Source organism: Pelodiscus sinensis, chromosome 19 (assembly GCF_049634645.1).
Source record: "Pelodiscus sinensis isolate JC-2024 chromosome 19, ASM4963464v1, whole genome shotgun sequence".
In the NCBI taxonomy this organism is placed as follows: domain Eukaryota; kingdom Metazoa; phylum Chordata; order Testudines; family Trionychidae; genus Pelodiscus; species Pelodiscus sinensis.
The window spans coordinates 22,158,152-22,182,945 of record NC_134729.1 but is presented as its reverse complement, the minus strand read 5'-3'; the positions used below and the strand labels follow the sequence as shown (position 1 = coordinate 22,182,945).

Genomic DNA, 24,794 nt, shown 5'->3' with positions numbered 1-24,794 from the left:
GGCATTCCGAATGGCTGGGTGGCCAACCCACAACTCCCTGCCTCCTTAAAGTTCATGCCGTAAGTCACTGGAAGGGGAAAGGTCTTTTTGATTCAAGAGCCCGTGCCATTGCTTGCAAGATATGAATGGTTCAATGTGGGGATGTAATACGGTAATCGTTTAAACGGTTAGCCAGTAAGCCTGGGCTTATCGGTGACTAATGGTTACACTCTTGCTCCTGACCCGGGCCTGCAGGCAGGAGCTGAGAAGCCGGCCTCTTGTAACCGTATAATGGCTAAGTTTTTCAGCAGTTACTCAGTTACCCAATTAACAGCTTTTTAACATCCTAAGTTAAATGCAGCCCCTTAGCCACAGGCAATTCTATTCTGTCTCCCTACTGCCCTCATAAAGCATCAAGTGGCTACGGCTTTCTCCTTCACTTCCTTTCCTGACCTCTTTTGTAGCATTGCTGTGTGCTGTTCTACAGTGTCTGCGTCCCACCCCAGAGGTGGCTGCCTTTCAGCAGTTTGCACAACTCCCTGAGTTCCTGAGCACAGTTGAGGCCATCTGACAGCTGAAGAGTCCAGCAGACGCAGGCCAATGCAGCCCCAATTCACCAAGTTCCTGATTATCCAAAGGTTTGTGTCATTCCCCCAACAAACTGTCAAACTTCTATTGTTGTTCATGTTTACTTTTGCAGGTCCCCTGCCCCAGCTATAAGAGTATCCAAGGTGCTTTGTAGTAAAGAGACCTAAAGGTAAAGGGGGAAAGAAGCAGGATAAGGCAGAGCAAGCATGGGGAAGAAGCAAAGCAGGGGCAGAGACGGCGGGGCCTAGGGCGGAGGGGAGGTTGTCCTGATTCTTCCCCAAACTGGGGGTCACATGGCAGGAACCCCCCACCCGGATTCCCCTCACCACTTACCTCGAATTCATCTCCTGTCATCCAGTCCCACCGTCTGGCAGGCAGAGATTTAGGAGCACCCAGGACATGGGGTTGTGACCTTGACCATCTTGGCTCACTCCATTGCTGGACCAATTTTCCAGGAATTTATCTAGTTCTTTTCTGAACTCAGTTGTGCTTTTGGCCTTCACAAGCCCCTGGCAGCAAGTGTCCCAGGTTGGCTGTGTATGGTGTGAAGAAGCATTCCTTTTCATTAGTTTTACGCCTCCTGCCTTGTCCCATCATGGGGTGACCCCTGGTCCTTGTGTTATGCAAAGTGGTAAATAACTCTCCCCTATTCATTTTCTCCAAACCATTCCCGATCTTCTAGATCAGTGTTTCCCAATTGGTGCTCTGGGAACCCTGGGGATCCGCGAAGAGAAAGCAAGGGTTCTGCAAACAGCCGGCACTCCCCCGCCCCCTGTTAAAGAGACAGAGCCATGGCAAAGGCTTTTTTTTTTTTCTTCTTCTCAACAAAATGTGGCAGGGGCCTTTTTTTTTTTTTTTTTTTAAGGCAACTCTAGGGGTTCCGTGGCCAAATAAAATTGTGAAACACTGTTCTAGATAGACCAGTGTTTCTCAACCAGTGATATGAGTCCCCTTAGGGGTACTTGAAAGTAGTCTGGGGGGGCATGTCAACACAACTGAAATTTGGAGAAAACTGAATTTAGCTCTTTCCTGAGTGGCAACAGCTAATCGGGCCTCCATCCTTTTGTACGCACACTTGGGATTCAGTCTTCCAGAGTGTGTTACTGCTCATTTATCAACCTTGAATTCCCTCCACCATCATGTTGGAGTCGGGAGCTCACAGAGGGGCTGTGATAGTAACTGGGTGAAGAAAAGTGGGAAAATGGCTTGTGTGGGGCGTCTTTTTTGGGGGGGTCACGCCCTGTCTGTCAAAGTTGACGCTGGTAATTCAGCCTCCTGGCACTTGTACCAACCTAGTTATCAGGGTTTGCTGGGATAAGGAATGCAGTTGATTTTAATTGCTCACATGTAATTAGGCAACTGAACATTGCCCTTTGATCAACGAAGCAATGCCATCTCATCAGCTCCACAACCAAATCAGATTGGAGGGAGGGGGGTTCCGATTGATTAGTCCAGGCCTGGGTGGCAATTGAAGGGGGGTTGAATTGGGAAAAGAGGAGGAAGAACTACTTGGTGCCACAAGCATGTGATTTAAGGCATTAGCTGATCACTAGCCCATTTTGGTCAATTTCACAGGCGCAGGATTTTAAAAATTGTTTGTTTCATGATTTCAGCTATTTAAATCTGAAATTCCATGGTCTTGCTTCTGAGCTGCTAAGTCACCACTCTCCAGCTGCCCAACTCTGAAGGCAGCAATGCAGAAGTGAAGTGGCATAGTGTGGTGTTGCCACACTTACTTCCGGAAAATCCATGACTCCCCAGAAATAACCTTGTGACGCCCCTCCAACTGCCTTTTGGGTCAGGCCCCCGCCCCTGTTGAGAAACGCTGGCCTTCCTCATGAAATCTGTATCCTACAGAATAAAAGCACACTAAAGGTCAGATTTTCTGGGAAGAGACCAGATGTTATGATCCATAACACATTTTTCATGGCTGTGAATTTGGTATGGCCCTAGTCATGAGGGAATCGATTTGTGGTTATGATTCATATACAATGAGTGATATTTTATCACATATTTACCTAGATTTCTAATTCAGCCAACACCCTGGTATGTGCACCCTACTGGGATAAAAATCAGGCACAGTAGAGTTACTGGTCTTCTGCAGCATCCAGAATCAGTGGCAGAATATGATCTAGAAGGAGCATCAGCCCTTAGTCCCCTGAACTAACTGCAGTATTGTCTCTTTGATTTCACTCTCTCACACTGGTAACAATTTATACACTAATCCAGTTAGTTCTCCTAAAGGCTGAGGAGGAAAAAAGAGAGAATGTTCTTGTTCTGTTTGAAAGCCGGTTGGAAGTGCGCCCATGCTCTAGGCAGGGAGCCATGTGAGGGCCTAGGCAGACAGAAAGGTGGATCTCCCTGCATCCTTCCACCTTCTCCGAAACATGTATGGTTTATTATCGATGAGAGCTCCTGAGAATCTACATGATGAAAACTACAGTTACAGAACACCCTTATTCCCAGCTAATAACTCTGCAAAACCCCAGGCTTCCCACTCCCACCATCCTTCTGTCCACCCGTCCTACCCTCCCCAACCCCATCCCTCCACCCCCTCCCATCCCATCCCTCCTTCCTCTCATCCCTCCCCCCACCCCCTCATCCCTCCTCACCCCACACCTCCACCCCCTCCCATTCCTCCTTCCTCTCATCCCTCCACCCCCATCCCTCCTCCCACACCTCCACCCCCTTCATCCCTCCTTCCTCTCATCCCCCCACCCCCTCATCCCCCCCACACCTCCACCCCCCTCATCCCTCCTTCCTCTCATCCCCCACCCCCTCATCCCTCCCCCCACACCTCCACCCCCCTCATCCCTCCTTCCTCTCATCCCCCCACCCCCTCATCCCCCCCCCACACCTCCACCCCCCTCATCCCTCCTTCCTCTCATCCCCCACCCCCTCATCCCTCCCCCCACACCTCCACCCCCCTCATCCCTCCTTCCTCTCATCCCCCCACCCCCTCATCCCCCCCCACACCTCCACCCCCCTCATCCCTCCTTCCTCTCATCCCCCACCCCCTCATCCCTCCCCCCACACCTCCACCCCCCTCATCCCTCCTTCCCCTCATCCCCCCACCCCCTCATCCCTCCCCCCCACACCTCCACCCCCTCCCATCCCTCCTTCCTCTCATCCCTCCCCCCTCATCCCTCCTCCCCACACCTCCACCCCCTCCCATTCCTCCTTCCTCTCATCCCTCCTCCCCCTCCCACTAGCTCCCCCTTCTTTCCCTCCCAAGCGCCTCTCCCTGCGCGTCCCCGCTGAGCGCGCGCCCGGCGACCGCAGCCCTGCCCGGGGGCCGCGCCTGGCGGCCGGGCGCGCGCTCTCGCGAGACTCCGCGGCGGGAGCGCCCGCCCCTCCCCGCCCTGCTCGCGCCCGCCCAGCCCCGCCCGCCTGCGCTGCAGCCCGGCCCCGCGCGCTGACTCCCTCCGGCCTGCGCTGCCCCTGCCCGGCCAGGCCGCAAAGCCCCGGGCTCGCGTAGTGCGGCTCGCCGAGCCCCGCGGGGGAGCGCGGCCCGGGCCGGGCCATGCGGCGGCGCCCCCGCTAGGCCCGCCCCGCCCCGCCCGGCCATGCCGGCCAAGAGGAAGCCGGTGCTGCCGGCCCTGACCATCACCCCGACCATCGCCGAGGGCCCGAGCCCGGACGGCTCCTCCGAGTGAGTGCGGGGGGGGCCGGGGGGGGATGAAAGAGCCCTGGGGGGGGGCGGGGGGAGCCAGCCCGGGCCGGGGGGGGCGAAGGGAGAGAGGGGGGTGCCTAGCGGGGCGGGGGGAGCCAGCCCGGGCCGGGGGGGCGAAGGGAGAGAGGGGGGTGCCTAGCGGGGCGGGGGGGGATGAAAGAGCCCGGGCCGGGGGGGGCGAAGGGAGAGAGGGGGGTGCCTAGCGGGGCGGGGGGGGGATGAAAGAGCCCGGGGGGGGGAAGGGCCGGGGGGAGTGGGGGGTACTAAGCGGGGCCGGGGGGGGGTGAAAGAACCCTGGGGGGGCGAAGGGAGAGGAAGGGGGGTGCCAAGCGGGGCTGGGGGGGTGAAAGCCCAGGGTGGGGGGGCGGGGGGGAGGGAGAAGGAGGAAGGGAGAGGCGGGGGAGGGGGTGCCTAGCGGGGTGGGGGGGGGGAATGAAAGAGCCCTGGGGAGGGCGCCAGGCCCCGGGGAGGCAGGGGCTGCCAAGCTGGGCCAGGAAGCCCAAGGTGGACGGGCAGAGGCGGGTGAGGACTCGGGACCGGGAATGGGGCTTGGTCCAGGTGGTGCCCCCCGGGAGCGAAGGGCGGAGGTGGGGCAGGACCTGCCGGACTAAAGGAGCAGCAGCTCACTTGGCAGTGGGGGGATGAGAGAGGGGTTGCCCCCAGGGGACAAGGGAGGTGGCCCGGGTTAGGCCCGGAGGCCTCCAGGCCCATGCTACCTTGAGACAAAGGCACCCGGGGGTGTATGTGAGAGATTATGCTGGGGTCTGTGGGGTGCTGTGGGGCGAGGGGTTGTAGATGGGGTGGGTGGACTGGAGACAGAAAGGGGGCTCGGAGATGCTGAGTTTTGGGGGGTGGGTTAGGGCAGTCCCTGTAAAGCAGTTGTCACCAACAAGTAGATCGGGATCTACCATTAGATCTTGGAGCCTCTGACAGGTGATTCTGACTGGTTTGGCCAGGAAGCTATAAAGCACTTCAGTTGCTCCTCTGCCCACTGTGTGTGGGAGGGAGAAGAGGGGGGCATTGATGTTCGGGTGTCTTCCCTCTCCCCCCACTTCTGTACCCCACCTCCACACAGAGAGAAGGGAATGGAGGGATCTTGGCAGTGCAAATCTGTCACACACTGTGTGTGTCTCTCATTCTCACAAACACACGCTGTCCTTCACTCTCATCTGCTGACCCAACACACACATGGGGGGGGGGGGGTTGTTACTTCTTTTACTGCTTGCAAAGTGGGTTATTTTTTGTTTTTGACTGGTCTGTGCATTTCATAATTTTCATTTCTCTCACACTTAAATTTAATTCTTTGAGTAGTGAGTTTTAAAATGCCTCACCTGTCCTGTCTGAAGTAATATTATCCCCGTAGTAATTGCTGCTCCTGGAAGTGGCTGGCATGTCCCTGCAGCCCATGAGAAAGGCAGAGCTGGGGGTTGCCCTATGCTGTCCTTGCCTGCAGACACCACTCCTGCAGCTCCCATTGATCAATAATGGGGAACTGTGACCAGTAGAAGCCGTGGGCTTAGTGCCTGTAGATGAGGGGCAGCATATGGTACCATGGGTCCATTGCTGTGTATGCCAGCTGCTTTCAGGAGTGGTGCAGGCCCAGGGCAGGCATAAGCCGCCTTAACCCCACTGCTCCACCACCTGGAAGCGTTCTCAGGTAAACGGTGCCCAGCCAGAGCCTGCTTCCTGAACCCCTGTCCCAGCCCTGAACCGCCTCCTATAGCCAGCCTCCTGCTCCAGACGTGAGTCCCCTTGCACCAAACTCCTTCCCAGAGCTTGCACCCTGAAACTCTTTCTGGACCCCAATCCCCCACTCAGCTAAGCCTGGAGCCCCTCCCAAACTCCAAGCCCAAGACCAGAGCCTGCACCCCAGCCCCCTGTTCCAGCCTGGTGAAAGTGAGTGAGGATGGAGGAAGAAGGGCAATGGAGTGAGCAGGGTGAGGCCTTGGAGGAAAGGTGGGAAAGAAACAGGGCAAGGGTATTTGGGTTTGAGGTAGATCTTACATTGCACTTGCATTGAAAAAGTGATCTTGTGGTTAAAAAGATTGGAGACCACTGCAGTGAAGAGTCACCTCTCCCAAGCGCTTGGAGCACTACCCAGTTCTTCACCATAAGCAGTCCCCTGTGAATGTAAAGTTAGGAAACAAACCTGGGGGAGTAGCAGGGGGGGGGGAGCATCTGCCAGGAAGAGGAGGCGGGCTCTGTGTAGGAGGGTTGGCAGGTTGATAATAAAAAGCACCCTCTGAAAAAAAGGGTGTTCATTAAAATTGTGGATCCAAGGGCTGGGGTGGCTTTTGAAGGGGAAATAGGCCCAGCAGCGTGGAGCTATCACACTGATGGTCCAGTTTTCTGCTGTCCAAAGATACCCCAATCAGGGCTCCAAAAGATAGGTGGCGTCGGAGCATAAATACCCCATTGTGCTTGGATAATAGATAGGCATCATGTTTGGGCAGGGTGGTGAGGGGTGTAGTGTTTTAAGCTGTAGGATTTGCATAGCTACATGGAAAGCCTGTCTCATATTACTTAGTGGACTGCCCAGCTGTATCCCTGGATTCAGAAAGGGGAGCGGCTGCTGGCACAGCCAATGCTCCTCTCCCTGCTGTAAGGTTTTAATGATTCCCTTTGGTTTCATAGTTTTGCTTGAGTGACTGAATGTAAAAAATGTATCTCTGTGAGGGAATCTGTGCTTCTGGGAAGATGCTGCATCATTTATCTCCAATACAGCACTTGTGTCCCTGTCAGTAGGGCTTTCCCCTTCTCTTCTTTCTTCCCGCTGGCAGTGCTGAAGGGGTTCAGTATGAATGATATGTGGGACTTCTTGTATTCTACTGGGCCTCATGGGGCACCTCCTTGCTCTGCACTTGTTCCCTGGGCGGTAACCTCTCTCTTATCCCTCCATTGCCAATTGAACTCCTGTTCCTTTATGCCCAGCAGGTTCTGCCCACACCCCCACAGTTTTGCCATCTCCTCTGGAGGAAGGGACACGTATCTCTGCCAAAGACAAAATTCGAACAGGCTCTCATAGTTTGTCTTTCTCCTCCCTGTTTTTCTTCAGGGCTAACCTGGTAGATCTTCAGAAGAAGCTGGAGGAATTGGAACTGGATGAGCAGCAAAAGAAGAGGTTAGAGGCTTTCCTCACCCAGAAAGCCAAGGTTGGGGAGCTGAAAGATGACGACTTTGAGAGGATCTCCGAGCTGGGAGCTGGTAATGGTGGGGTAGTCACCAAAGTGCAGCACAAACCCTCAGGACTCATTATGGCACGAAAGGTAAAAGACAGGAGGCAGACGTATTTTTTTTCTTATGCTTGTGTTGGCCTACACAGGAGAGAGGTTGTAATAGAAAGTCACCCTGTTACCCTATAAGAAAAGCAGTATTTTGCTTAGCCTATCCCTTCTGCTTCCTTAAATGAATTCCATACTGGTAAAGGGTGCCTTATTAGGAGCTCTGGAGACCAAGTCTCCTCAAGATCCTTAGAACAAGTATCTCAGGCAGCCACGCTAGTCTTTGCTCTGTGCTTCAACTCTGATCTGGAACATCCTCCCCTTGCAGGGAGAAGAGAGTTTAGTCTCCTTAGCCTTTCTGATGAAACTACCAACAACTGTGACTCTTGTGATATGGACACCTGTTCACTAGCAAATGGATTGAAATTCCTCAAATTCATTATGCATGAGCACGCGTCCTCAGTTGATACTGACTTTCTACCACTTGTGATCGAATCTGGATTTGAAAGATGGGTTTCTTCCATTATTAATCCTCTGAGCAATTCAAAGTTGCATTTTATGTCAAATCCTAAATACTGTTTAGAGCACACTCATGCTTTATTTTTTCAAATCCTAAATACTGTTTAGAGCACACTCATGCTTTATTTTTCCATTAGCTCAGCTCTTAATCAACTCGACTAAATTGATTGAGGTTTGTGGGAAAGTTGTACGCTTTTCAGGTGCAAGTTGTAGGTAACAGAGAGAAAATGTGTGGCAGAATCTGCAGAAAGACACTTTGCTAGTAGAGGAAAGGTCATTTAATCATTTTCAGCAACAGAGCCCCAGAGATCCTTCTGCCATAAGAGAAACCCTCCAGCATTGTACCTGGAACAGTGCTGCGAGGAGCCTTTTGCGTTTGTCTTGAAACTTACTGTCCCAAACACACAAGTTGTTCACCTAATGATGCCCGATAATGGAAATCAGTAATTGACCCGTCTGTCAAGAAAAGGCAGACTTCTTCAGAGAGAACAAGTCAGATTTCTGACTGTTCAAATCCAGTTATGTGACTTAACTTGAAACTCTTATTGGGATGAACTTTTAAAAGCAACAGGTAAAATTCTATGGGTCTGATGAGCAAATCTATAGAGCGGTAATACCCATATAGTCTTCCACAGTAGCATTGTTAAACTGGTCCTACATGGAGTCCTCTGTTTCTTAATTTTCAAGCAACTCCCTCTTAGTGTCCCTGTTTTGTTCTTTCCTGGTCTCCTTGGTATTGAGACACCCTGCGTAGTGCCTGCAGAGCTGGCTTTTTCACGTGATAAACATTTACTGTGCTGGGAGCCATCTGTGTGCCCAGCTTGCTACGTTGGTGTTCTGACTTACCCTGTATTATCAGTACGGGGGTGACTAGTATGCTCAGTTACATTCTGTGCAGCCTGCAGAATGCAAGAATAGTTGTCCAGCAAGCCTCACCACTTAGGCTGGTAATGGTAGGGAGAACAGCTCTCACCAGCACAGGGACAAGTGGAGCTCTCTCAACCCCTTTTGCTTCTCGCTTCCAAACTGGAGCTCTATGTTCTTGTAGCTGTTCCTTGAGTCTGGCTTGATTTTTTTTTTTCAGCTGATTCACTTAGAAATTAAGCCCGCCATTCGTAATCAGATTATCCGAGAGCTGCAGGTGCTGCATGAGTGTAACTCTCCATACATTGTGGGTTTCTATGGAGCTTTCTACAGCGATGGGGAAATCAGCATCTGCATGGAGCACATGGTGAGCCTACACTCCCTCCTTCTTTTAAGCCATTGCTGCTCCTCTCCAGTACTTTCTACTGAGCAGATTCCTCTGGGTTGTAGATGCAAAGGGCTAAGTGATGCTAGAGTGTTTTTCTGCTAAGCAAAAGGCTCCTTGCTCAGAATGTGTGTGGTGGAAATGGGACATCAGACTCTGTCTAGGAGCTACACAGCCCTACTATGGTGGCTAAAATGTACAGAGAAGTATTCTTTCTGGAAAGCGGAAGTGGCGGTTTTGGGGTCCAGCCAAGAGGAAATGTTGCAAACCCTCCACTGAACAGAATTCAGTGAACTGCAATGTGCATCTTCCGCTGTATCTGTCAGGGAGGGCATATTCTATTTCCCCCACATTACACTTTACTTGTCAATGCAAAGGCAAGGGAAACAGTGCTGAAAACTCATGACGTTTCTATGTTAGACGGTGACATTAAAATAATATTTCCTATGACAGCAAAGTTTAATCATGAAGGGCGTAGCAAGAGATGGGTGTAGTCCTCTGAACACCCACTTGTGACGATTACCAGAGCTATCTTCCTTAGTCTGCAGATACTCTCTAGTGTTACTGACTAGTGAACCCAAATGTATTAGGCTATTTACGCTGCTCAGTCCTCATAGGTGGGTACATTGTAGAACCTAGAGCTGGAAAACACTTTTCAGGGCATTTATTGTATTTTCCTGCCAGTGCTCAGTTAACTTCTCTGCTCTGAATTTAGGATGGAGGCTCCCTGGATCAAGTGTTGAAGGAAGCCAAAAGGATTCCTGAGGAGATCTTGGGGAAAGTCAGCATAGCCGTGAGTATCCCTCTCCCAGGGCTCACTCAAAACCCCTTGGCAGAGGAGAGGCTTCAGGCTTTCAGAAGCAGCACAACCAGACGTCCCGATTTTATAGGAACAGTCCCAGTGTTCAGGGCTTTGTCTTATACAGGCGCCTCTTACCCACCACCCCGTTCCAGTTTTTCACACTTCTATCTAGTGTTCCTATTCAGAACTCGCTGTCTCTCAGGGTGTATTGGGAGAAAACACAGTCTGAATGTTGACTCTGTGCTGGTCTGTTTCCCAACCCTTCCTGAAATCTATTCAGTACCCCAGGAGCAGTCTTCCCTTCAAGCTGGTCATTTGTACGGCCACTCGGGAGAGATTCCAGTGTTACCCAGCTGATTAGCAGAGTGCCCACAGCTAGGGTTTCATTTTTTAACTGGTGGTGCACATTCACATGTGAATCCGTGCTCATAACACTTATTCCGCACATGGAAGGAAAAAATCTGCACGTGGATGGAAAAGATTAAAGTGAATGTTGCCCAGGAAGCTTATTTCCTGGGAGTGGGAGCACAATTTCCTGTAGCTAGACACACCGGGGTTTGCAGCTTAAATTAGTAGGTTTTCCCTCCATCCCATGTGTCTTTATTGTATCATCAGCTAGGAGTCAAAAGAATAACCATATGAGCTGGGAAGTTAGTATATTTCAGACCATTTACTACAACTCTGTTGAATCAGTTAACCGGTCAAACGTTATGTTGAATCAGTTAACTGCCTGGCATGGGTGGGTAGAGGCTCTGCCTGCAGGGCTGGAGTGCCCCCCCATCTGTGGTGTGGGTGGGGGGGCTGCTCCAGTCCAGCTGGGCCGTTGGTTAACTGGTAAACATCACCTGGTAAAGGAGATGCTTGCCTGTTAGATGGTTAGCCACTGACATCCCTACGGTGAACCAGTGATTTCATATCTAACACTGTGGGATTTTCAATTATCTGCACGTTTAATCTTCTTAAGCAGAGTAGACCTAAAGTGAAACCATCATTTGCTCTGCCGTGTGTGGATTACTCCCTGGGGCTGGAACCCTTAGCTACTCCAGGGAGGCTTTACTGTTGATTTTGCAATATGACAGCATCTTAAGTCTGTGCAAGATCTCTCTCTGCAGAGGGAAAGACTTTTCTTTCCCAGCATTTAGCTCTTTCTGTCTTTTATTTTTCTTCTAGGTTCTGCGAGGTTTGGCATATCTAAGAGAGAAGCATCAGATCATGCACAGAGGTGAGAACAGAGAACCTAAAAATACCTTCTCATGACAGCCAGAGACCTGGATTGTTCTTTCTTAACACTGCACATACCTTTTTTTTCCTTTCTCTCTCCCATTCTCAGATGTGAAACCTTCTAACATCCTGGTCAATTCCCGAGGAGAGATCAAACTGTGTGACTTTGGGGTTAGCGGTCAGCTCATTGACTCCATGGCAAACTCCTTTGTGGGGACTCGATCCTACATGTCTGTAAGCCTCTTTACACTTGTGTAAACCTTTGGGTGTATTCAACAAGGGAGAGGGCTTTACCACTCCTAAGAACCAGACTATGCGTTAGCGTAGTGTCCAGGGTCACTCAACTCCACCAGGTATTCTTAGCCTTGCCTGTGGTATCCTGCTGTTACACCCTTCTACGCTGAAACTAGCAACCAGACCCACCAGAGAGGTAGCTGATCTTCTCTGTGATTTATGTGTATATTACAAGACCTCACTTCACTTCTGTCCCCAGCTTGATTTATTTTTTAGGTGCACAAACACCTCTGTATACTTAGATGAGTCTGCTTCTTTTAAAGGGACGCCCACAACCTTAAAACTAGTGAGTTTCCAAAAAGTTAGAAAGTAGTTTGAAGTCCTACGCCTGCTCCTGAGTTCCCCTGCCAGTATTGGCAGGCTTAGAGTTGTATTTGCAACTTCTAAAAAAAATGCTTTCCACAAGAGCAGGAGGGAATGAATTGTCACCCAAGGGCTGTTGGCCTATTCAGGGGAGAACTATGAAATGGACACTCTAAAACACTTCATTGTCCAGTTGCAAAGTTGAAAGCAGAATAGTAGCGTGTTCTATTCACTTTCCTCTGGTGTAGATGTTCGACACAGTGCAGGGCAGTGTGCCATCAGGTCCAAAGTTGTGTCGGGGTCTTGTGTTAACTGGGAGAGAGAACCGTTTTTCTGGACACGTTCAGTGAGTCATGTTACTTGTCACCGTAGGCAGAAGAATTTCAGACAGCTGTGTGATGTTTAAGTGGAAGTTCCTTTAATTAGATGCTGTTGGGCTTTCTCTTTATATCCCCAGTCTGGTGACAATGTAATGCAATGGAATTGTTGCATATTGGCTCGTGTGCATCTGTAAGGACTTGCACAGATCACACTCTAGCCAGGGTTCTTTGCTTTCTTGAGCAGTACATTTACTGACCACTGTCATTACAAAACTCTAAATCTGTGCTCGCTCTTGGGCCTTAGCTTGTTTGCCTCAGCATGGTGGCGCGTAGCGTGCATTTCCCCCAGATTTAACGGCTAGGAACGAAGATGTGGGCTTTTAGAGAGGCTGTCAGCCTGCACTTGTCTCTTTCACTCCGAACTTCTCTATATTTTAGACACTGTAACTCTTCAACTGCAGTTATAGTTAGGGCAGAGACTAACGTAAAAAAAGTCCCTTTTTCAGTCCATCAGCTCTGGGTGATTGAGTCATTTCTCAACTGGCAGCTGTGACTCCTGTTGGTTTTGCAGTGATGAAAGAAGCAGAAAACCCAGTTTCTACTTGGGAGTTTGTATTATCGGGCAATTAAAAAAATCATCTTTTTTCCCCCCCCTTGTATACTGAGTAAGCTAGAGAGCTGCACTCGAAGTGTATAAAACCTGTGCTACACGTTCCGGGTACGTGGCCTCTCTAGGAAGAAGAACCCCCCCACCCCTTCCCATCCCCCATATTTCCTCTGAGCATATTAATGCTTCCTGCTGGTATGAAGAGTTTCAGGCCCTCGGAGGATTTTAGTTTATAAAGAAGATGGTAAGTTTTCAACCAGCCTGTCCCTGCAGCAGTTCAGCCTGGAAAAAGAAAAAAGTAGTTTGTACGAGCCCCTGTAGCCTGAAGGTGCAGGAGTGTGTGGGGGAGAGAGATGGTCATGTCTGTTTCATTTAAATGTATAATTAGAGGGAGGTGCTTTGTATCCTTATGTGTGAGGCAGAGTTTCTCTGCAGTAGTGTGTCATAGCCACAGATGACTTCCCGTCAAAGGAGTCTCTTACGTAGTGACCTCTTTTCTGTGGAAGGAGAGTTTAATGAGGCACATCTGTGACTTTTCATTACAGCCTGAACGGTTGCAAGGCACTCATTACTCAGTTCAGTCTGACATCTGGAGCATGGGGCTCTCCCTGGTGGAGCTGTCTATCGGAAGGTATCCAATCCCCCCACCTGACTCCAAGGAACTGGAAGCGATATTTGGCCGCCCCATGGTCGATGGGGCAGAGGGAGAACCTCACAGCATCTCACCGCGGCCCAGACCCCCAGGGCGCCCTGTCAGTGGTAGGGGCTGAAATTGACACCTGTCTGCGGGGATGGTCTTTGGTTTATGGGGCTGGGTTAAAAATATGAAACAATCCGGTACTGTAGAATCGGCTTTCATCATTTCTCTGGAACTTGTTCTGCAGAAGGCTGGCCTGTCCTGGAAGCAGAACCCAGCACTAATTCTTGCTTCCCTGGTTTTTACAGACTGCTCGTGTAAAATCAGTCTCCCATAAAGGCAGCCTACCATACACATGAGGGTCAGGATGTTCCAAAGAGACTAGTGATCTGGGGGGAGATACTTTGAAAAAAGCCTGATTTTTCAGAGCCGCCTGTTCAGCACGTTCTAGTTTGGCCCCATAAAATCATTGGAAAAATCTTGGCCAAACTGCAGAACTTCAGGTGGAAGTTGTTCTGCTGACCGACTGACTTTGCTGGAGAGACATGATTACCCTAGAGACAAGTGCAGTTACCCTCAGCTCAGGTACAGCATTTGCATTGACAGAGCACGCTTCCTGCTAGCATGCCTGAGTCCTGGCCTGGGGGGAGGGCAAGGTATGTGCTCCTTTGTCTCTGATTAGTCTGATCCCAAAGAGGCCAAATAAGTGCCAGGTGTGGTGTATTTGAGATCTGAACAGATCAAGGAGCTAGACTGAGACTGCCAAATTAATCTCACATAGGCCTCTGAACAGCCCCTAGATCAGTGGTCCCCAACGCGGTGCCCGCGGGTGCCGCGGTGCCCGCGGGTGCCATGGCGCCCGCCGGGGCATTTTTAGGCGCCTGCCGACAACCCGGGCTGGCCCCACCCCCGGCGCACTGGAGGCGCTGGCCCCAGGTGCGTGACACTCACCGGCGCCTGGTGCGCGGCGCTCGGGCGGCCCCAGCCACGGGGCACATGCCGGTGCCGGCCCCAGGCACGCAGCTCGGGCGGCGGCGCCAGCCCCGGGCCCACGGCACAAGGGGCTCGGGCGGCCCCGGCCCTGGCGTGCCCTAGGACGGCGCCCCCGGGCGCCCGGCGCGAGTGTGGCCCCGCCCCCGGGCGCCCGGCGCGAGTGTGGCTCCGCCCCCGGGCGCCCGGGAGCCCGTAAAGGTTGGGGACCACTGCCCTAGATGATCATTATTGAGTGGCTGGAGTTGAGTAGTTGATCTAAACACAAAAGGCTACTTGGTCTACTTCCACCTTCCAAGCTATGAAATGAATCGTGGATATGGTAGCCAGGGTTGAAACCATAAAGCTGAAAACAGGCTGTGAAAAAAAATCTATCCCCATTCTCTGCAGTACTGTGTCATAGCCACAGATGACTTCCCGTCCAAGGAGTCTCTTACGGCTAATACCATTGTATTGCTTTTGCATCTGTCAGAGTCTAAACTCCACTGTGCAGTTTCTGTTCAGTTTTGGCCATGTGCAGTTTCTTACCCTGCCTTTGTGCTCTTAACTACACAGGCCACGGAATGGACAGTCGGCCTGCAATGGCCATCTTTGAACTGCTGGACTATATTGTTAATGAGGTTGGTATTTGAAATCACCTTTCATCTCCTTCCCTTCCCCCCTTGGTTTGCTGGACTCTTTCAGAGTCTCTCGATTCAAAATAGATATAAAATCCGCATTTGCCCATCAGTTAAAGGGGTAACAAGAACTGAAAGCTTCAATCAAATAGCCTTTTCTCCCACTCCTTCTATTTGTATTAGATCCTGTCCCTTCACCCCCATTTGCTCTTCCTGTCTCTTGGTATTAAAGTCTACAATACTGAAATGCCTCTAGCTCTGGAATAAGACCCTGCAGACAAGGGCTTGTAATATCCTTAAAGGAATTGAGAGAAGAGTAGAAAAAGGAGCCCTGAGGGTTACTGAGCGATTTGTTGAGCAATTTAGTTATTTAGAACAAACTTCTCCATAGACCTGTGAAGGATAAACAGTCCCTCTGCTAGGCAGCAGATCACACCAGTGTTCTCAGCATGGGACGAATTCCTGATCTTTGTGAAAAACCTTAAGGTAAATTACAATCCAGGGTCCTAAAGTAAGTGTCCCAGTAAGGAGGCGGAACCAGTCTGTGGGAGGAGCAGCTTCCCCTGTAAGGTGACATGGTGACTAGAGTCCTGCAAGTCCGCGGCTATCTGCTTGACGGCCGCAGGTATCCACGGATGCGGATATCTGTAGCTCGTTTTTGCAGAAGCGGACGCAGATTTTGTCTCATGAGGAATCGTTACCTAATCACTGCTGCAGGGTTACAGGTGTGTGGGATTTGCCACGTCTGACCAGAATACTGAGTTTAGCTCTTGAACTCCAACCTTATGACAACGGTTAATACCTAATGCTTCAAAAGTAGGCAGCACCGCTTTGCCTGTGCACCTAGAGCCGTGCTTTCCCTCAGGTGGGGTGCACGGTTTTCCTTCTGAGGCCATGAATGGTGGAGCTGACAGAAGATGCGCACGTCTGGGAGGTCACTGGCTGTGAAGGGAAGCAATAGTTACGCCGTTCTAAATTTAAAGAGAAACCCGTAAGAAAGTCAGGTCTTCAGGCTGTAGCTTTTCAGAGACTGCTGCTTCCTGACCCATGCGTGCAGAAAACCCTTCTGCTTCTTTCCTCAGCCGCCGCCGAAGCTGCCGAGTGGAGTTTTCACGCAGGACTTCCAGGAGTTTGTAAATAAATGGTAAGGATCTCCTGCGTGGGGCTGGCTGCAAGTGAACAGAGGCTGTGCGTGGGGCTGGCTCGGTAGAGGAAAATGTTCTGTTCTATAGCAAGGCTGGCAGAGCAGTACATGGTTTTCCATGTGCCCCTGCCCAAGTGCCTCCCCTCTGACCTGCAGGGACCACCCTCAGTCAGTCCTTGCGATCCATTCAGTCTGCGCGCCCTGTGAGCTGTTGTGCGGGCACTTACTTCCCTAGAAACAGGACTAAAGTCACCAGCGCACTTCATGGAGGGTACAGAACTGGCTCTATGGGTTGGTCGCTTAAGTCATCCAATCCCCTGCTCTGTCTTTGTCCTTAGTATAAGACTTTTGGTGGGTGCCTCGATAAGTTCTGCAGCTGATGCTGGTTTATTGACAGCCTTCTCCGTGCCGTGGTCTCCCTCCAAACCCTGGCCCCGAGGAAGCTTGCCTAGAATGTTCCTAGGCGCATAGGATCCTCTTCTCTTCTCTTCTCTTCTCTTCTCTTCTCTTCTCTTCTCTTCTCTTCTCTTCTCTTCTCTTCTCTTCTCTTCTCTTCTCTTCTCTTCTCTTCTCTTCTCTTCTCTTCTCTTCTCTTCTCTTCTCTTCTCTTCTCTTCTCTTCTCTTCTCTTCTCTTCTCTTCTCTTCTCATGTAAAAGGGATTATTTTTCTTCAGTAGGACTTGTCTTGTTGGGGCTTCATGTGCTCGTGATGCTCCCGGCTCAGCTACCTTTGGTTAAGGCTCTGTTCAGAGGAACCTGTAATTAGTGCTACTGTGTACTTGGTAGGGATGGAAGCGACTAGTCAACTGTCCGATGAGCAAATGGTTCCTGAAAGCCAGCAGGGTGGGGGGAGGGACAGAAGCCAGTGCTGGGGGGAGTTGGCTTAGAAGCCGTTTCCCCCCAGCACCGTCTCTGGGGTGCTGCCTGCCTCCCTTCATTGCCTCTGTTAGAGGCGGGGGGGGGGGGGGGGCAAGATGGGGAGGTTGCTGGAAAGCAGCTCCTGTCCGCAGGGGTCCCAGCAGGGAGCTGGGCCTCCCGGCATTCAGGGGCTTTTGCTGCTGAGCAAAATTCCTGTTCGCAGAGGCTGGGGCTGCTCAGCCCCTGGCTGCAGCCAGCCCTGGCTGCCATGAACAGGGACTAGTGGCCAGAGCTGTCCGCCACGAACAGGTGATCGCCATGATCACTGCACCTCTGCATTTTAAATATAGTAAGAACCCAGCAGCAACATTAGGACTAGTGGACTTAAACTGAGAGCAGCCAGCTTGGCTTTGGTTCATGGATGTGCTTCAGTGTCTGATTAGAGATGTAAGAGTTTAACCAGTTAACCGACAATCATGAGCTTATCGGTTTCTGTTATGGTTAAACTCTGCCCTGTAGCCATGCGCTCTGGCTGCCTTCCCCACTCCCAGGGAGCTGACTGCTGCTCCACGCTCTGCAGTACAACCTTATATGGCAGAGCCTGCGGGGCAGCAGCCATCTCCCCGGGAGCCGCAGGCTGCATCCTTCCCTCCCTCGTCCCACCCAGCAGTACCTGCCCAAAACCGGTTAATGGTGTAACCGCTAGGATTTTGAACAGTTCCACCGTTACTGTTTTTAAAGCTTTATTTTTTACCATCCCTGTCTCAAACATGAGTTAATCTTTTGCAGCTTTCTTGCCCTACATTTTCCCACGGTGACTAATGCCTTTAAGAGCCTTGATATTTTTTGGGGGGGGAAGGGGCCTAACTTGAAACTCTTTGAAACAGTCTGATTTTTCAGAACTGTGGAACAGCAGCTCCATCTCAAAATATGATGCCTTTGCAGTCTTTCAGTTTTGGCCCCTAAAATAGCTGGTCACTGCTGGACACTTATCCCTGATCTTTACTTTCAAATGAGGGCTTAGCAGCAACCTCTGCTAAGGAAAGTTTCCAACAGGACCTGGACCTTTGAGAATCAGCTTTCCCTAAAGTTTTTCTCTGATTCTTATCTCCCAAGCCTGCTGGAGTGTGTGGTGAGTGCCTGGATAGTGGGGTGGGGTCAGAGATCCTGGACAGATCAGGTGTAGAGGTCAGACTGTTGAAGGGACTCATCTGGGGTCGGCTTGGGGGGGGATGTCCCTCCATAGTGGGTACATAATGCTGCTTTCAGAGCCGTGATACAAGTGATGAGGTGGAGGTCTGTTGAAGGCGGCACTCTCTGGCTTCCAAATAAACCAGACACCAGACTGCGTAACCTGCATGGCCCAAGCGCCAGCTTTTCGCAAGAGGGCTCTGACAGACCTTTCCTGCCTTTTCTTCTGTTCTCAGCTTAATTAAAAACCCAGCGGAACGGGCAGATCTGAAGATGCTGATGGTAAGTGGGGAGCTACAGGAGCATTGCATTGTGGGTAGGGTGCCCCTCCATTCCTTTACCAGAAGCAGCTCCTGTTGCATTTGGTTTCCTCCTCTTGAGACACTGGAAGCTCCAAGTGACATTAAGGGTGACCTGAGTGTGTGTGCGGGGGGGAGGTACAGGAGAATACCTGTCCCGTTGATGCATTTACAGTCTTCCCAAACCATGCCCAATACCCGCAGGCATGTGCTACCCCAGCCCATGCAGGCACCAGGCCTTCCTGAAATGATTCCTCAGAGATGCCTTTGGGAAGGGAAGCAGGTGTTTGTTGGAAATCTCCATGTCTTCCCCGGTGGTTTGGGCGACCACTGCCTTGGTAAGTGCCAGACCCCCTCAGCTGCTAAGGACTGGGATGGGGAGATTGTGCCTCCCCTCCACACCTCTTGGAACTGCTGCTCCGGGCTGCATCACCTGCCTCAGTGGGTGCAGTGGCTGGCAGTCCCGTGGAGTGGCAGATCCTTGACTTGCCAACCCCCCGCGTGACAGCACCCAGCGAGCTGCTCTGTGCGGTGCTCCTCTCAAATTCTGGCAGCTCCGGCGCTCAGCCCGCGGAGTACAGGGTTTACAGCTCTGGAGCTTTGCTAAGCCAGTTTGGACACCGCACCCACCGCTCTGCCGCTGCCCCTAGAACTGTCTCCCCGCTCGAGGTGTCCTCCCACCAGGCCACCAGTTCAGCCACCAGGGGGATGTGTGTGTGTTGCTCCCCGGTGGGTCTGTTCGTGCTCTCGTCTGCAGCGCATCAGCCAATCAAACAGCAGTATGGCTCCTAGCCCCGCACCAACTGATCAACCATCTCAAAGCCAAAAGACCCAGCCACTCTTGTAAATAGCAGCTTGTTGGACAGCTCTATAAAAAGCTGGTTTTGGCTGGAGAACAGAACGAGCCGGTCCTCCAACTCAGAACAGTGCTGGCAGCACAGCCCGGCTCCAGGAAGAAGCTGCCTCTGCGGCACAAGCATCTGAAACCATTAACAACGTTCTGAGTCATTGGCTGATACAAACCCCGTCCTTGGGGGGGGGAGAGATTTCCTGGCTTTACCCCATGTAACGGCAATAGAGACCATTACCCCGTGACAATCCTACATCCTCCCATTCATGTCCTGTGAAGCATTGTCCGGGAATCCCTTGTTCCGCCAGTGCAGGCTCTCAGGTAGCAGCATTAGTCTGGATCCTGCCATTGTCTGGTCTCAATGACCCTCCTCCACTGACTTCGGGAGCCAGGGCTGCCTGTCTTAGGGCAGGGCTCCACTACCACTTAGGACATGGTGTTGGGATCCATGTTCCCTGTAAGCTGAGCTCTTGGGCAGCCGCCCAGGGGCGAGTCAAATGCTGCCCAGCTGACTAGCAGAGTGCCCACAGCCAGCAGTGTGCGTTTCTAGTGCGGGTGCACATCTGCACCTGCTTCGGTGCACAAAACAAAATTCATTCCGCATGTACATGGAAACCATTAGAGGGATCATTGGTTGGAATGCATGTGCTTTACTCTCTCTCTTTTCCCCTTTCAGAATCATGCCTTTATCAAACGCTCTGAAGTGGAAGAGGTGGATTTTGCAGGCTGGCTGTGTAAAACACTGCGGTTAAACCAGCCCAGCACCCCTACCCGCACCGCTATGTGACAGCAAAGCAAACTGCCTTGTATCCATACATCTGCCTGTCTGTCACTGTTTCCTGCCCTTCAGTAGAAGACAGACCCGCCCTCCTTCCTCCCCATCCCCTTCCCACCCTGCTCGTAAACAGCAAAGCACCATCGTTTGGGAAATATCCCTCATCCAACAAACGAGCAGAAACGGGCTTGCTTCCTTTTTTGTTTTTTGTTTCCCATGCCTGCGTTCAAGCGCAGCTGAGTCTTTGGAGTTTCTGACATTTGGGAAGTGTGGTGCTGCTTGTGTTGTCTCTTTCGAAAACTGTTCACTTGGGTTAAAAAATACGCGGAGGGAGGGTGGGAGGGAGATCACATGCTTGGTACACTTTTGGTGTGGGTTTGGAAAGGGCTAGTGTAGAAAGCTCTCGCGCTGAGCACAGAGAAAACTACCACTGCAGAATGGCGGGGGTGAGGGCAGGCCAAGTTGCCAAATGGTACAGCTGTTGCATGTGAGTTGGCAGAGAGCAAGAAGGGGAAGTGAAGGGGTTAGTGGATTCCTTGAGGGTGCTTGGGGAAATTAGCAGGTGCACTGCAAGAACAAAGAGAGGGTTGCTGGGTAAATATTTTTAGCCTAGCTGGGGAAAGAGGAGTAGCATTAAATTCTCTCTCGCCCTCCTTTTGTCTGTCTGAAGCCTTTCTTCTCCCTTTGTCCAGTTCCCTCCTGGACACAGCCGGCTCCATCCTGGGCTACTGAATGGGGCTGGGAGCCTACTAGGAAAGGGACATGAGTCTGAGCCAATTGATAACAGATTGCAGGGCAATATTGGCTGCTCTTCAGGTCAATGTGAAGCTCAGGGCAAGAAGCTTTTTGCAGGGAGCTTGGGGCTAGCAGAATTGTGTTGGAGGAGATTGCTCCCTCCTGCGATTGCAGCAGCATTACTGCCCGGCTACCCTTCCACGCTGTGAAAGGAAGCCTGTCTTGTACCCGACTGTTGGTGAGAGAAAGGGAAAGTCGCCGTTTCTCTGTAGCTCTGGCACGTTCTGCCACCAGCGCAGAGATGCTGTCTTGGGAACGGAGTTCCTAGCTACTGGCCTGGGGAAGAAAAGTCTCGATCTTTCAGATCTTCTCCCGGCACTGACCAGGCTGATCTAGCAGCTACCTGGGAATGTGTTGCATACCCCAAAGGCTCTGGGAGTCCAGCTGATCCTTTGCGCATTTTCTCAGCTGCTCCAGTCCAGTGAGAACCATCTTCCCCAAGATCTATGGCACGTGAACAAGCTTTTTGAAACTTTTTTTTGGAGAGGCAGGGAGAAATGCCTCCAATCCTGCAGGAAGCCACACAGCCGGTTTCCACCTGGGGTTCTTTACCTCTTTGAAGAATTCCCCAGGCTACCTGCCAGGGGTCAGAGTTGCTGGGCTTTGTTTTGTGTTTCTGCCGGCACTGATCTTTTTCACCAGTCTCCTCCTGAGGAGTTCAAACCTGTCATCTCCCCCAGAAGGTGCCCAGTTTGGAAATCCCCTTCCTTCCCTTCCTCTGGCTGATCTCACTGGGTTAGTGGCTGGTTTTCAACAGTATAAATGCATTCAACCAGCAGCCATCAGACACCAGGCAAGGTAGAAGAGCAGGCCGAGGGAGCTGCAACTTCAGCCGCCTCATGACTGGCTGGCAAGATGCTGTACGATGCCACTGGAGGAATGAAACCGCACACCGGGACTAGTTTTGTGACATAACTAGCCAAAAACAGTCAAGCCTCTGGGGAAGACTTCCCCAAGGATCATTGGGTGCCGACCTTCCATTGGCGTTAATGGGAGCTGGGGGTCTTAAATGGACCTCAGTTCTCTCCCTGTGGGCCCTTGTGGTGGGGGAAAGGCCTCTCAAAGCCACACACCCATGGTGCACGTTTCTTTCCCCTTTTGATAAATAAGGATTGTTCCCTCCCCCCCCAGTGGTGGCTGAACTGCTCCGCAGAGCTACCTGCACTGTTGCAGCCCTGGTCCCAGGCTCACGCTGTTCTATTGCAGCTTCAGCTCCAGCAGATTAGGAGTCCTGTCCAGTGAAACAACCCCCTTGAGCTAATGTTCGTCAGGGCTAGATGCACCGGGGGAAGCTCTGCTACTGAAGAGTTATTACAGCTCTCCTCATTGCTTGGCATTCCCTGCCCGAGGCCAGTATAAATCCCTGTGCAATGTAGCTCCATTGGAGTGGAGAGGTAACTCCAAACCTGCTTCATCTAATGACAATCCTCTGAACCAAGAAGATCTCCCTAGAATGGGTACGCCGGTCGTACGCGCTTTGCTGCGGCGGGGCTGGGCATAGTGTCTTGCCCTGACCCAAATGCTTTGGGCAAAAAGATCTTGCTTTCTGCCTTTCCGCGTGAGCAGCTTGGCTCTCAGAAGTGTTCTGCTGCAAACTGGGCAGGGAGACCCAGCTGGCGAAGTGGCAGTGACCATCCGAGGTATCTCTTTGCTCCTGCCGCTCCATCAGTGTGTGAGCTGATGCAGGTGTTAAGTCTGAGGAAGCCTCTTGTGGGTCTTGATTAGGCCTTGCTTGTCTTGTGTGCCTGGCAGTAGTATGTATGGAATTCACCAAGTGTATTTATCTCATCTTTCTTTGCGTGGATCTGGTTCTTAATTTTCTTGAGGGAACGGAAGAAGAAGTTAAACAATAGCTAACTGGAAGAGCCTGCTCACCTTTGGACTCTTGCTTCTTTCAAGCTACCTCTCTAGTTTAGGGAATGATAGGTACGTACCTTGCAGATACGGGAGCAAGGAAGGGCCCTGTTCTGCTGGTGGAGTCTCACTAGGTGGGAAGATGACCTGCGTGTCTCTGAGTCACATGGACAGGGTCTGTTGAAAGAGGCTTTTATGCTTTTTTTTTTTTTTTTTTTTTTTAATGTACCCTTTCTTTTCCTCCCTGACTTAGAAATACAAGCCATAGGAATGACTCATTCCCTTGCCCTCTTGGCTTTGCGGGGCGGGTCTCTTTGCGGGGCGAGTTCCATTTGGCTAGATCCTAGAAATCTCGTCTTTGTCGGGTTTCCTGACGCACAATGTCTTGGCTTCATGGGCAGAGGCTCTCTGTGTCCTCAGCCCTAGCGTTCTTGTGCTGCTGTTAATGGAACAACCTGAGCCAGCCTGTGGTGGCTGCAGATGTTAATGATGAACTTGTAAATTTGGGGAAGTGGAGGGTGTGTGCGTGATTGGTAAGGCTTGGTCACAGCTGGTTTGCAATGAACAGTTCTGTGATTGGGTAGGCAGAAGGCATATCTGTGTTCCTCTCCCCTCCAAAAAAGCATACATTCTTTTCCACTTGGGAATGTATTGACCTGAAAAGGAAAGGGTGCCGGGGGAGAACCTGATCACTCATGAAGCACACACTGTCTGTATGGTGTAGGTTTCACCCCCTTGATGAAGGGCACGGTGCCAGTCAGTGTTGAGTAGTCTTTCAACAAGCACGTCGACAGTGTAATAATTTAATGAGGGGTGGGGGATTCCCTCTCCATAGATGCATTTCATGCTGCTGACTGTGGTTCAGATGTGCTGGGTGTTTTAAAAAAAAGGAAAAAAAAAACAAAAAAATTATAGTGCGCTGTGCTTATTTTTTCAAATAGTACCAGTGGCCCAAGCACTGATGTCATTTTTACATGTTTGAAGGCCTTTATTTTTACCCTGGAGTTACCCTATTTGATCAGATTATCAAGTGCTCTCCTCCCTGGGTTCTAGTTAATCAGACCAATGGGACGCTAATGCAGCAAAACCGCTGAGGGGGCATCTCTTACTCTGCTCCAGTGAATGTCTGTAAATATTTTACAATTACCTGAAGCCCAGAAGAAGGAGAGACCAGTTCCACTCCTGCTCCAAATCAAAGCTCATGCCGCAGGCTTTAGATTTCGCTCGAGTTTTGCCTCTATCCATTTCTGCAACATCCATTTGCCGGTGTCCCTTGATATTTATACAGCGGCTCAATAGCTAGAGGGAAGACGTGGCTAACAGTAAAGATTTGAGAGCTAAAATCTGAAACAGCATCACCAAATGGCAGTCTGCCTGTTTGTATGTTTTCCAATAACCCATTAACTTTTTTTTTTCCTAGAGTGCACTTATATTCCATCAAATCTGGTAACTCCTGAGGATTGAATGTATTATACAAAGTGTTTGGGTTAATGAAAAAAACCCAATTCTAATTGAAATGGTGAGGTCATGTGCTTTGAATGACTACTGTTCTTTTGGTCATGTATATGAACCATAAGGCTCCGGGGGGGTGGGGAGTATCTTTTTTGCCTCTTATTTAAATAAAAAGTGGTAGGGAGTTGTACAACTGAAAAGCTTTAGGGTATTTTTGTTTTTATTTTGCTTTTGCGCTTGGTTTTGGAGGTGAAGGAGAAAGTGTATTGAGCATTTTGTTGGTGCAATTTTTTTTAACTCTATTTTCATCATGGAAAAAAATAAATGGCACTTTACATTAAAAAGGCCCTTTTCCTCTTTAATTCCATCACAGGCGGTTTGTAACCCCTGTTGAATCAAAATGTGAATTGTAGTGAAAAGAAAAAGGTCTAAATGAGCTGCTGCCATGCAAGAGAGAGATCTTGGAGGCATCATGGATAGAGCCATGAAAACGTCTGCTCAATATTCAGCAGCAGTCAAAAAAGCTAACACTGGGAACCATTAGCAAAGAAATAGA

At 50.9% G+C, this 24,794-nt stretch overlaps 1 protein-coding gene across 1 annotated transcript; it reads left to right on the top strand.

The window, feature by feature from the left end:
- The first annotated feature begins 3,948 nt into the window (after nucleotides 1-3,948).
- On the top strand, nucleotides 3,949-24,582 carry MAP2K2 (mitogen-activated protein kinase kinase 2). The gene is made up of 11 exons (XM_075903011.1): nucleotides 3,949-4,219; nucleotides 7,296-7,506; nucleotides 9,065-9,211; nucleotides 9,945-10,022; nucleotides 11,202-11,253; nucleotides 11,362-11,486; nucleotides 13,322-13,535; nucleotides 14,959-15,023; nucleotides 16,103-16,164; nucleotides 18,450-18,495; nucleotides 20,039-24,582. The coding sequence occupies exons 1-11, from the start codon at nucleotides 4,134-4,136 to the stop codon at nucleotides 20,147-20,149; spliced, it is 1,197 nt and encodes a 398-aa protein (XP_075759126.1). The 5' UTR covers nucleotides 3,949-4,133; the 3' UTR covers nucleotides 20,150-24,582.
- The last annotated feature ends 212 nt before the right edge of the window (nucleotides 24,583-24,794 follow it).